The 12,840-nt window shown below is 41.8% G+C and overlaps 1 protein-coding gene across 1 annotated transcript in view; it reads left to right on the top strand.

The window, feature by feature from the left end:
• The window catches only part of LOC134455250 (receptor activity-modifying protein 3-like), a 19,430-nt gene extending 6,969 nt beyond the window's left edge, over positions 1 to 12,461 (top strand). Inside the window, exon 3 of the mRNA XM_063206272.1 lies at positions 10,221 to 12,461. Within this exon, the coding sequence (XP_063062342.1) occupies positions 10,221 to 10,476 (256 nt within the window). The 3' untranslated portion in view covers positions 10,477 to 12,461. The remainder of the gene's footprint in view (positions 1 to 10,220) is intronic.
• Positions 12,462 to 12,840: the final 379 nt, after the last annotated feature.

Genomic DNA, 12,840 nt, shown 5'->3' with positions numbered 1-12,840 from the left:
TTCATTAAGATTGGCGGCAGACCATTTTATATAGCTGCACTTGACAGCAGGACCCAGCTACACTAAGCTTCCCTCATGGTTGCAGAGAGGGTCTATCTTTAATCCACACTATAGAAGCTTTTCCGATTATTGTTACTTTTTGATAAACTATAGAAGTGCAAAGATCGTATGTACGTAGCCAACACATCTAATTATTTCTGTCCTCCTCTATGCACATGTCTGTTATTGGACCTATTTCTATGGAAACAATATGAAGGAAGGAAATGTACAGTACCAAGCAAACAAAAAAGTAAAACATTTATTGTTGGGACTTACTTTTCCACAAAATGTACAGCTTGGTAAACACAAAAAAGTATGGGAAAGGTCAACTCAACAGCTGGCAGTTGGCTTGTTCTGCTGGAAGTGTGTGTGTTTTTTTAGATGAAGCTTTAACTACAGCCCGGCAACAGCTTTTGTGTAGGAGAGAGGAACCATGGATATGAGGACTTTTACCACTATTACTTACAGACCTTCAATTTGCAACGTTATTGTCCCAAAATGGCAATTGATTGCGCCGCAAGACACAACATGTAGACAATACATAGCCTACGGTAACAAGACAGGACAGACCATGAAGTGGAGTGTGATCATAAAATGGTTAAAATGATTATGATTAAGATTATAATTATACAATATAAAACCATAAAATGCCATACATGACACCAACGATTAAGTCAAGTGAGCATTAAGATCTGAATTGAACAGGGAAAGGACATGGGAACAAATGAAAACATAAGTCTGTTGGTTGTCATTATTCCACCTACTACATTATACATTACGCCAGCTACACAGGGGGTGAAGATGATATCCTCAGGGTGTCGCTGACAGAAAATACTTTTGTTTAATCCACAATGCCGTTTGCAGGAAATTGACCATGTGGATTATTATAATTCTGTGTTAGCTATGTCTTGATCATGTGCTGCTATGCATATGCTGTGCTCATGTATTTGCCAGTCTCCATACAGTAGATCTGAAAGACACGGTTCTAAAGCTTTACTTTAAGTCCTCATTTCCATTACCATGTAGAACTATAGAATGCCATCAGGAGATTACAGGAGCAGAGACAGAGTAGTGTGGGTTTTAGAAACTGTGTCTTCCCTTCTCTCCGTAACTTTCTTTCCATACCTTCTTGTCTGTCAGTCTATCTCTCTCTACTACGTATTTAAATCATTTTTTCTTTCTCTTTTCTTTCTCTTTCAAATTTCTCTCTAACACTGTCTCTCTAACTCTGTTTCTGTCTGAGTCTCTCTGTCTGTCTGTCTGTCTGTATCTCTTTCTCTCTCACTCTTTCTCTCTCTTTCTTTCTCTCATTCTCTGTCGCTTGGTCTCTCTCTCTTCTCCCCATCTCTCTCTCTCTTTCTCTCTCTCTCTCTCTCTCTCTCTCTCTCTCTCTCTCTTTCTCTCTCTCTCTCTCTCTCTCTCACTCACTCACTCACTCACTCACTCACTCACTCACACACACACACACACACACACACACACACACACACACACACACACACACACACACACACACACACACACACACACACACAGTACACACTATTTCACAGGAAATGGCACTGGGGTGGGTGGCAGGCAGCAGAGCAGGGGGACAGATGTGATTGCCTTGAAGCATGGGATGAATTAGGGCTTTCTGGGTTAGTTCTTGACACTGGGGGTCCCCTGCAGGGAGCCCATGCAGTCGAGATAAGGAGATAAACAGCTCCTGTTTAGCTTCACTTCCCTCTCCTCTCGGCACTGGCTATTTACAGAGATAACTCTGTGTGTGTGTGTGTGTGTGTGTGTGTGTGTGTGTGTGTGTGTGTGTGTGTGTGTGTGTGTGTGTGTGTGTGTGTGTGTGTGTGTGTGTGTGTGTGTGTGTGCCTGTGTGTGCGTGCCTGTGTGTGCGTGATCGCACTGGTTGGGGTGGCTGTGTGTGCGTGTGTACGACTGTGCCTGTGTGTTCGTGTGATCGCACTGGCTGGGGTGGCCTGAGGGAAACCACACTCACTAGCTTTCTTACAATAAGAGGAGTGGAGCTGGAGTAAAATGGATGGAAGTGTGTGTGCCATAGGCGTAGCCAAGGGTGGGCCTGGGTGGGCCTGGGCCTGCCCACTTGACATCCAGGCCCTCCCCATTCACACTTGACAGTCAACTTTTGCCATAATTAATGGCATAGCACTGAGCGATAATTAGGGGTGGGCATAGATTATTTTTTTAATCTAGATTAATCTCACTGTAATTATGAAATTAATCTAGATTAATCTAGATTAATCTATATCAAAATGGCTCATTCAGAATAGGCACGCTAGCGAAATGATGCCAAAAAAACCTTGAGGTTTCTTAAGACAGATGGCGCATTAGACCAGAGCTCATCTTTTTTCCCAAAATCCATCTCATCTTCAAAAATTGGTCATGTTGATACTTGGTGATGAAAAAAATCACTGCAATATGTGTAAAGTGTGTCCAATATGTTAGGAAGCATTTCAAGTTATAAGATACTGAAATTTGTAAATGAACAGCACTGTAAGTTGTAGAGGCGAATACAGAGAAATCTATCAAACATTTAAGCTATTTAAACAAAATGACCTCAACAATTCAGCATTTCTAATGGGGGGGGGAGAGAGAGAGAGAGAGAGAGAGAGAGAGAGAGAGAGAGAGAGAGAGAATCTGCCACTGACTGTTAAGAGGGAGGAGCTCTGCGCGCATAGGCACAGCAGCCCTCAGCAGAGCCAGGCTGGATATCTAATAGATCCTACAGCACTGGCACACGGCGATTTGGCCCAAACCTGACAGTTGTCCTCAGAGTTACAATGGCAGAGGAGTTACAAATCGAAATTAATTCAGTTAAAAAAAAAAAAAAAAAACAAGCGCGACAACCGCGAGGTTTAGGCTACCGTCTGACATGAGAATATCTCACTGAGTCGTAAATGTGCGCGATTGCAACACAAACATTCAGCGAGAGTAGAAATTGACAGTTTCAGTTCGGCAACCTTCAAAATGCATATCACACCGAATCTTTTGCAATTGTGGCACAGTCAAGATTTATGGAAGTTGTTTATGTGTTCCATGCAATGCGTGAGGAACTGTAGGTTATGTCGGGACTCACACACAATAATGTCTCTATGCTTCACCTCAAACAATAACGTCTCTTTAGTCTAGCCTACCACTTATGAAAAATCACTCAAACAACACCTACCACGGCAGAGGGATTAATGTTTTCAGCATGCAAACACTTCATATTTAGTAGGTCTGCTGAAGCAACAGGTGGAGAGGATACGTGACTGGAGCGCAGTCTGAAAGCGTCTGTCAATTAAACGCTTTGGTGACGTGCATACCCAAACTCCAAACCTATATTTTGAGAATAGATTAACGTGCGATATTTTCTTTATCGCGCGACAACAGTCTCACATTATCGCAGCACGTTAACGCCGATAACGGCCCACCACTAGCGATAATTAATCATTTTGTCAAAAGTCTGGTTCATCTTCTGTGATTTCTATGATTTCAATTTCAAAGTATCATTTTTGAGCACGGTTTTATAATATCTACCTACACGCTTTCAGGTTGGGCCCGTCCGATTTTTTCTGGGCCCACCTGTTTTATTATTTCTGGCTACGCTGGTGGTGTGTGCGCGCGCGCGTGTGTGTGTGTGTGTGTGTGTGTGTGTGTGTGTGTGTGTGTGTGTGTGTGTGTGTGTGTGTGTGTGTGTGTGTGTGTGTGTGTGTGCGGACGTGGGGTGGGGGTGGGGTGTGCGTACATTTGTGCATGTGTGCGCAACTGCGCATGTGGTATCAAAGGGACACGCACACACACACACACACTTGCAATATCAACACCATGCAATATCACACTTACAATATCAAACCTGGCGGGTGGCAAAATATTCCTCTCTGACACATTACTGTACAGCGTATCTTTAGAAAACCCAAGACAATATGCAAACACCTTCACAACCGTGCAATTTTACTGTCCAAACATCTTCATGATTGTTTAGCTGCCTAAGCCATGATACAACCTTTTCAACAGTACACACTGCCTGATATGAATCTGTGTTTTAATCCTGACTGCCTTAGGCACTCTCTAAATAGATTGAAATGGGTGGGTGAGTGAGCGGTAAACATTCGTCTTGTATTATGGACGGATATTGCTTTTACGAAGGGGCACTGGGCTCCATGGAGGTCCATTAGGACAGCAAACATCTTGGGTCAGGTCAGCCTGCCCCAGTGCATCAATTAATCTGGCTGTTAGCTCAATGGCCTAAGCTGTAACAAGTGGCTCTACGGTTGGGTTGTCTATTGCATTGATTCCTTGTACCAGGGGTGTACCACTAGGGATACAAAAGAACTCTAGGGAACATGGGAAAATGTAATAATAGTCACAAATGCATGGAGCATAGTCACATGTGGATAGAGGAGGAGATATGCAGCATGAGTAAGGATGACAAAAAGGCTTAGGAGACACACAATACAAAAAAGGTTGGGGAAACAGTAGTCTATTGGATTGGGGATGTAGTATTGTTGAATTATGGAATTAGTGCATCAGGGTTTTGTTGAGGAAAGTAATGTGTAACCATTTTAAATGTTTATTATCAGACGTATTGTAATTCAAGCACAACAATGAACTTTCACATGAACTGTTACCACTAGCACTCATTTTTCCCTTAATTTTTACATTTGTGTGTAATGAAGATCAATGTGGCATAGGAAAATCTCAACGGCTATGGTAGTACTGTATCGTGTTGTTACTTTCCGACTCTGGCAAGTTTGATGAAGTGAAGTGGAGGTTTTACCCATAGGACTTATTCAGAGGATATTCAATTACCCAGCAGATGCACCCTAAAATTATGGACATGCACTTAGAACTAATGGATTAAATAACCTCTGTAATGACCAGGCTAGACATTCTGATATATGTCCCAGTAGCGGAAATGCATTTAAAAGTGTGTTCCGACACAGCATACTATATGCGTAAACAGAGCCTTCTCAACTGCAACATTAATTCCACATTCTCTATGCACGGTCCAAAAGCCTTTCATCTTGGTTCCAACACCAATTACGAGAATTATGCACCATAATTAGGTTATGGCGGAATAAATGCGTTTATTTATGAGACATGGAAGGTCCCAGGAAAACACATTGCATTGCACAAGACTTCCGATTTTGCACAGGCTACTTTTATATTTGTGTGACTCAACGGGGATAGCAGCCAGAGGACATCACTTTTATAACAAGCAGCCTCTATTTATTTCAGTGAATGCATTAGCCTTTGCCATCATCATCCAGTCCCTGAAGAATCACCTTGAGAACACAGGATGGTCATAGGTGTTTCATGATAACCTGAATAGCCTTTCTGTGCCTATAATGTGCCTTTGAAGCCATAAACAAAACCACTATCGGTCCTGTCTTGTGTTGTAAATGACGTAAATTCTAAAAATAGCAATATCCTCAAGGAGTGCTTCAAATATGACTTCAAGGTCACTCATTCAAGAGCCCTATACCTGTACTTCAATAGCATTTCCTCAAGGGCAATGCATCATGGACAACACTTTCAAGTACCCTGAGCCTAACCTTGGTTTGACCTTTATGTGTTTGTGTATGATGCAGTGGCTGTACTTTGTTTACATCTGCTGTGCATTGTTAGCACGCTATGCTGTTAAGACCTTTACAACCCAATGGCAAGATCACACACTGAGTTTCTCACAGGCAGGATAAAGCCATGATTGAAGGGGTTTGGCATAGCCATCTTCGCCACTTCATGTTATGAATATCAATGTGTTGTGATTAATTTTGCAGTGCTTTGATTAATTTTGAAGTGATTAATTTTGTGATTAATTTTGCAGTGCATATTGACTTTTTTTTAAAAGGGAACTTAATGGAATGTGCAGGCTGGGAAGTCAATGATTTTGTCTGTCCTATATTATTTGCATTATGCATCTATACAACAAAGCATAGAAAAACATGACCTTCGTGTGCCTTAGTTATGTTTGCATGCGTGGCAATACTGTGCACAGAGGGAAAGCAAAATGAACGACCTGTAAACACCTGCAGGATGCTAGAGGCATCAACATTTAAAAACATCAGAGGTTAAAATAAGGGTGATAAATACCATTTACTCGTGGCAGTGTGAAATTAGAGGTCAATGACATTGTTTTTTTCATTTGGCACAAGTCATCTCAAAATTCAGACTTTCCCCCCCCAGATCCAAATGTATTTAAACAGACAGTTGTTTGTATCTTAGGTTAAAATGGACACCTTTTCATTCTTATCAGAGACTGTGTGAGGTGCACGGAAGAAGCATTTGAAATTTCCTTTTATTTATTCATGTGTAATATATTGACTTGTGTAACTTGCATTCACTGCTGCACTGCTGCATCCACTAATTTGTTGCTTGCATTGTTATGAGCATACAGACGCGTATTCAGATAATTTTGTGTGGGTGCTGAATGTTAAGGCACCCAGACCATGTATGGGCAACTGGAGAAACTGGGCTACTTCTCTGCCAGGGATGACCGCAACACTCTGCACATGTTTAAGTCTTTTTTTTTTGGTGCGGTGACTGACATTTTGACTCATTTGCGTCTTCCTCAGAGTCCTATATACGGGCAACTGTCCACAGGGACCTCGGTTCAAGTCCAGCCAGGGTCATATCCCGATCCTACCCTATTTCTCTCTGCCCATTGTTTCCTGTCCACCTCACTGATTGTTCTTCTGTCATAATAAAAACAAACGGCCCAAAAAATGAGCATTTGCAAAAAATGTAGTCTACTTTGAAAAGAAATAAATAAAACCAGGGTTAAAGGTACACTGTGCAGGAAATGGTCAAAAAAGGTACTGCAACTATGCTGCTCATTGAAACTGGGCTGCCTATTGCCAAATTTGATCTTTACATGAAAGTTTACTAAGTAATAAACAAGTATTTTCTAGTAAGATCCAAGTACAGTCATTTTTGCAGCTAAAAATTGCTATTTTTGGAAAATGAAAATGGCGGACCGTGGAGAAGATCCCCCTTTTCATTTATGAAAAGTGCAAGTTTTCCAGTCATAATGAATACTTAGAATTTGATGGTGGTGGTCAGTATTCATGAAAAAGGTAACATTAGTGAATGGGCAGCATGAATTCTGGAAATAAATAACTAAAAATCTCACACAGTGTCCCTTTAAGTTGCAATATGCATCATTTTGTGTTACGAATATCGTCGTAATAAAATACCTAATCCTTGCTTGGCTTGTTATATTCCAGTACAGTTTTTCCAGGTTTCTAGGCTGATATCTAAATGCAAATTTCAATAAAGATAATGGAAAATGAAGCCAAATAGACGTGCCCTAATGATGCGTTCAGGCCATCCGAAAAATAATACAAACCCCAGGTTATCGGGTGTACGTGTAATTTCCTTCCTTATCTTTGACCCAGTGCTATCTGCTACACAGAGCAGAGCACAGAAACACAAGAAGCTTAACTCAGTTAAATTGATTTACAGAACTTTAGGCAAAATGGGGCTTTTGGATAACCCCTCTCCTCTATAACACACGCACAAACACACACATGCATACAAGCGTGCGTGCGTGCACACACACACACACACACACACACGCACACACACAAGCACATACAGGTACACACACAGACAAGCACACACACACACACACACACACACACACACACACACACACACACACACACACACACACACACACACACACACACACACACACACACACACACACACACACACACACACACATCGTTTTGTTCATGTCAACCTACATGACTCACTATACTCACCATCAGGATGGCATAAGCTAATAGACGCTAATAAACGCTAATAGGCCATGTATCTGTCCAGAGAGATGAGACTTCTCTGATTTGTAGGCGATACATTAACGGTAAAAGGGGGAAAAAATAGCCTCGGGGTCAGTGAGCTTTTAGTGCTTTATAGTAATGGACTTGGATGGACGATGTACTGAATGTCTATTTGCGGTTTGTTCAGTATGAGTCAGTGCTGTTTGATGCTTATGCTATGTAATGAGGGGGGCATTATGTGTCTGCTTCAGATGCTGTTCTTTGGCTGAACTTCAATGCCCTTTTGCACACATATTTGCTACTAAATATTCTCAGCAGCCCTCCTATAATCCAGGGGATGTTTTGCTGGCATTAGGATTTAAGATTTTAGAGAAGAGCACCCAAAGAACTTCCCTGCACATACAATAAATCATGCCGTGTCAGTTCAACACTTCAGGAGTCAAATTGGGTTGATCAGACTCACTAGGTAATGAATTAACACAGCGGAAATTTACCGTGCACACCTAATTGTTTACCCAGACGAAATTGAGAGGGAAACATGGGAGGGCATGTCTCTCCGGTGAGGTAATAAGGGGCACGATGGTGCACTGCATGGCCCTGAATCAAAACTAATCAAGCTGACGGGAGAAAACAGAAAGCCTAAATGAAGGCCTGTGTTTGGTCGAATGGTTGTGCAAGTTTCATCAAATAATTCATATACGAGAAAGCAATGTGCTGTGTGGATATTTTATTTTCCTCTCTTCATATGTTTACCACCGCCAAAGACAATCATTTTGTGGATGAGCAAGCACTTTAGTCACAACTAATCTTGTCAACACAGGCAAAACAGAACCGCCTTACTTACTGAAGTCAGTACAGCCTATATTTCATTCAAAGTATACATGGCATATTTTCAACTCATTTGCAATGGGGAGGTTCTGCGAGGAAGATTTATGAGATGGAGATTTTTGTCCATGGCCAAAGCTGCTTTATTTTTTTTAATCCATAATAAAAGTGGTAGTCTATTTTAGGAGCAGGCCTCTCTGGAAATGAAAAAAACAGTAGGATGGCAATGTTCTTTGTTTTTACAACAAACAAACAAACAAACTCACCACACAACCTTGTGCTAAGCATTACAAGTACATATTTTATTCAATGACTTAGAGTGCAAAGAGAAGTGAAAGTTCACTCACCACCAAATCCTCTTCATAAATCTGCACTTACTGTAATGTCATGTCATCAAGAAGGTCTTAACATTTAGCCCATTATTAAATTATAACTGCAACCAAAAATAACCTGCTGAAAGGCTTAAACAGTGTTTGCAAAGTAGGCCTAAGTAAGTTTCAGTATAACTCACTCCTATACAGCCCTAATTAGCCTGTTAAATGCATTCATTTGATGTTTGTTTGCTGTTTGTTTTCTCCTGAGAGCAGTTTGTTGGTTTCCTTCGACCAACTACAGCATCAACATTTTATCTTCGTAATTAAACTCATATCCAGTGGACTAAAATATGTCAAGTAAGGAAAAGGGAAAGACAAATGCCCCCCTTCTATACTATACCGAATACAGGTAGATTTCCAATTGACTTCCAAATCCGTTATACATTATACTGATCTTTTGTCAGTGAAGTTGGATTTTTCACGTCACCTTGTCAATACATAGACATAGCTATAAATTATAGGCAGAGTGGCACATTTTAGGTTGTAAGTGGTAGACAAAAGTAACAACCTATTGAAGTAATTCTCAGTGAATGTCTAGGTTCATGTTCAAAATACCATTCATACAGCAATATACTGTATGTGTAAATATCACATCCACATTCACAGGTGCAATTTAATAATGACCATCTCTACTCCATCATCTTGTTTCTTCTGAACTGTAAAGTGTGCTAAAGTGATCTAAACGCCCTTCATCATGCAGAAACCCGGCAAACAGACAGTGTGCACTTTCTCCTTTGTGAACTCTGTCAGGGAGAATCAGTGAAGTGTGTGGGGCTTTGCTAGAAAGTCTCCGTCCCCTTGTGGCCCTGCTTTGAAGAACAGTCCTCGGGCCATCAGACACAAGACCTCCAATAAGCAGGTCATCCCCAAAATGTCTAAAGGAACAACACAAGCATTCAATCATGCCCAATATAGCCAGGTCAATATAGCCAAAATATGAGATGGTCTATCTTATCTTGATAATTGGGTAGGCCTAATTGCAAATCTATTTTTGTTAATATTGTGAAAATGAAATAAGCAAAATAATAATGTTTTAATGACTTGAGTTTGCAAACCCATTTAAAGGTCAATGAAAAACTAATTTACTACTCCCTCCACCTCCCCACCCCCTCTCTCTCCCTCTCTCTCCCTCTATCCTTGCCCTAACCCTCCCTCCATCCCTATCCCTCACTTCCCCTCTCTCTGCTTGTCTCCGCAGCGAGTACCACGTGTTCTCAGCCTGCACCGAGCAGACGTCGGAGCGGATAGGCTGCTACTTCCCCAACCCGCTGGTGCAGAACTTCATGGTGCACATCCACAAGCTCTTCTTCTCCAACTACACGGTGGAGCGGGTGGTGTGGGTGGACCCCTCGGACGACCTCCTGGCCGTCCTCATCCTCATCCCCATCCTGCTGACGCTGGCCATGATCACCCTGGTGGTCTGGTGCAGTAAGAGGAGCGACATCCTGGTCTAGCGTTTAGCTAGCGAAATCACTTCCTGGTTTATGGCGTGGTGGTCCAGTGGAGTGGTTGCTTTGAGCCCAGTGGGCCTTTTTTTTCACGTGACACCTTCAAACACTGGACGCTTCAATGCATTCGAAGCAAGGTACAAGTTGCATCAGGTGGTATGGACGTAATATATGGAGGCCACTGTTCTCTGCCTGAAAGTGTTAGTCGTATATAGGACCTGCTTCAAAAATGGAACTTGTCTGATGTCACAGTAAAAAATGCTAATACAGTCACACCGCCCTGGGACCGAAAGTCTGAAAAATATCACAAATGAGAGACCAAAAGAGGCCCCTCCCTTGACTATTGTTTTTTGTTTATATATAGAGAGAGTCCCAAAGAGGGGTGAGAGTTGGGCTCTCTATGATTGGACAACCTGTAAAAGAATAACTGAATGAATGAATGTCTTCACTATTGTGGTGAAGCTTGAAATGGATATTCCACACCAAATACTTTGTTTTGTTTTCTTGGGACCTATTGCTATTTTGTCATTATTATTACCATTTTTTTTCTCAAGCAGCAGAGTGCCACCCTATAGTCCCCATAATTACCTGGGGCTCAGTACTCACTTTTTTGCATCCGCTTGCACCATTTATTCCCCATCACACCAACACACTTCACTGTACTCTGTATGGGGTATGGTGAACCAAAAAAAAAGACCAAAAACGGTGGATAATTTTTTTCCCCCTTGGTAATGGCTGACTTTCAAGACGGGGAATACAGATATTATTTTGTGTTGCTATCAGAACTCCTGCGGAGCATTGCAATGGACCCTTTTGAAGATGGATTCGGCCATCTTTCACCATTCCCAAAGGATCAAACCTAGAGTTGGACTGCAAAGGCTCTCTCTTTTTTCTCTTTTCACACCTTTACCACACAAAGCCTCTTGCCAGTCCCCCTGGGGAGATCCTTGGGTTATAAAATAAACACACCAAAAGGGAAATATGCCCCCAAAGAAGAGAGACCAAGGACAGAATTCGCAGTCAACACACACATTGAGACTAAAGGCCCATTCATGCCCTACGTGTGGTAAACTACACATACGTACGGAATTCTGTTCGTACGCGCTAACCCTCAACATGTTGTTATTGGTTAGCACATGTGAACCATTCCACACATATTCGTAGCCCTCTTGCATGTAGAGTATGAATCGGGCCTTCCTCTAAGCTACTGTACATACCAATTACACTCTAGCTATTGCAACAAATGCAGTACAGTTCCTATACTACGTTCTGGCCACAAGGACCGGACTGGATTGATTAGAAGGACCACTTGCTTTTATTTTTTTTAATTTCATGTCTTCTCATTTTTTGCCTCACTTTGCCTGTACACACATGGCCCCTACCTTCTCCACTTGCACCTTACATTCATTCTCAGCTTGCTATCAGCCAAAAAAAACCCAAAACAAAACAAAAAGCTCCTGCAAAAGCTCCTCATTCTTCTTCTGCTTCCGTGATGTGCTTCACTGTGGATTCTGTTAGTGATTGCGTGCCAAATGCGGTGATGTGACTCTCCCTACAGAAACACAGGGAGTTTGTGTAGATCCTGACGCTAATTTGATTTCTTTTCATGCGCTTAAATCGTCCCCAAGGAGCTGTGAACAGGAATCACTGTAAAGAGACTCAATCCAGAGCACATGTCTGGCTACCACAAGATTAATTTCAGTTGTCTTTTTTATTATTTGTACGGCTCTGTGTGTGTGTGTGTGTGTGTGTATGTGTGTGTGTGTGTGTGTGCGTGTGCGTGCGTGCGTGTGTGTGTGTTTGTTCGGGGAGAGTTCTGAGTCACTGTACTGTACCGCTAATTTAATGTATGAATTAAATCATATACTATGTAGATTATTCAGAGTATTCATCAAGATGTCACACCACTGCTGTGCTTAATCAACCAGTCTACAATGGAGCCACTGTACTCTATGTACTGTTTACCCTACTTGCATATCCACATGAGCGCGCACACACACACACACACACACACACACACACACACACACACACACACACACACACACACACACACACACACACACACACACACACACACACACACACACACACACACACACACACAGCCTATACCCTGCCAACCCATGCACACAAATTTGAAACGAGGCATTAAATGAGGACACGCAGTCTGAATTCAAATGAAATGCTAAATGTGAATAAAACGAGGTGGGAAAAACAGAAGCGCTTTGGCATTTTGGACCTTCACACACAGAGCAAAAAGAGGTTGTTCTTTTCACAGCAAAGGTCACAGAGAAACAAAGTGTTCTGTAAGATTGACATGTTTTCATGATTTTGTTGTGGAAAGTGGTAAACTGAAAAGATGAGGTT

The sequence above is a fragment of the Engraulis encrasicolus genome, chromosome 9 (genome assembly GCF_034702125.1).
Source record: "Engraulis encrasicolus isolate BLACKSEA-1 chromosome 9, IST_EnEncr_1.0, whole genome shotgun sequence".
Classification (NCBI taxonomy): Eukaryota; Metazoa; Chordata; class Actinopteri; order Clupeiformes; family Engraulidae; genus Engraulis; species Engraulis encrasicolus.
This window is presented reverse-complemented; position numbering and strand designations above follow the sequence as displayed.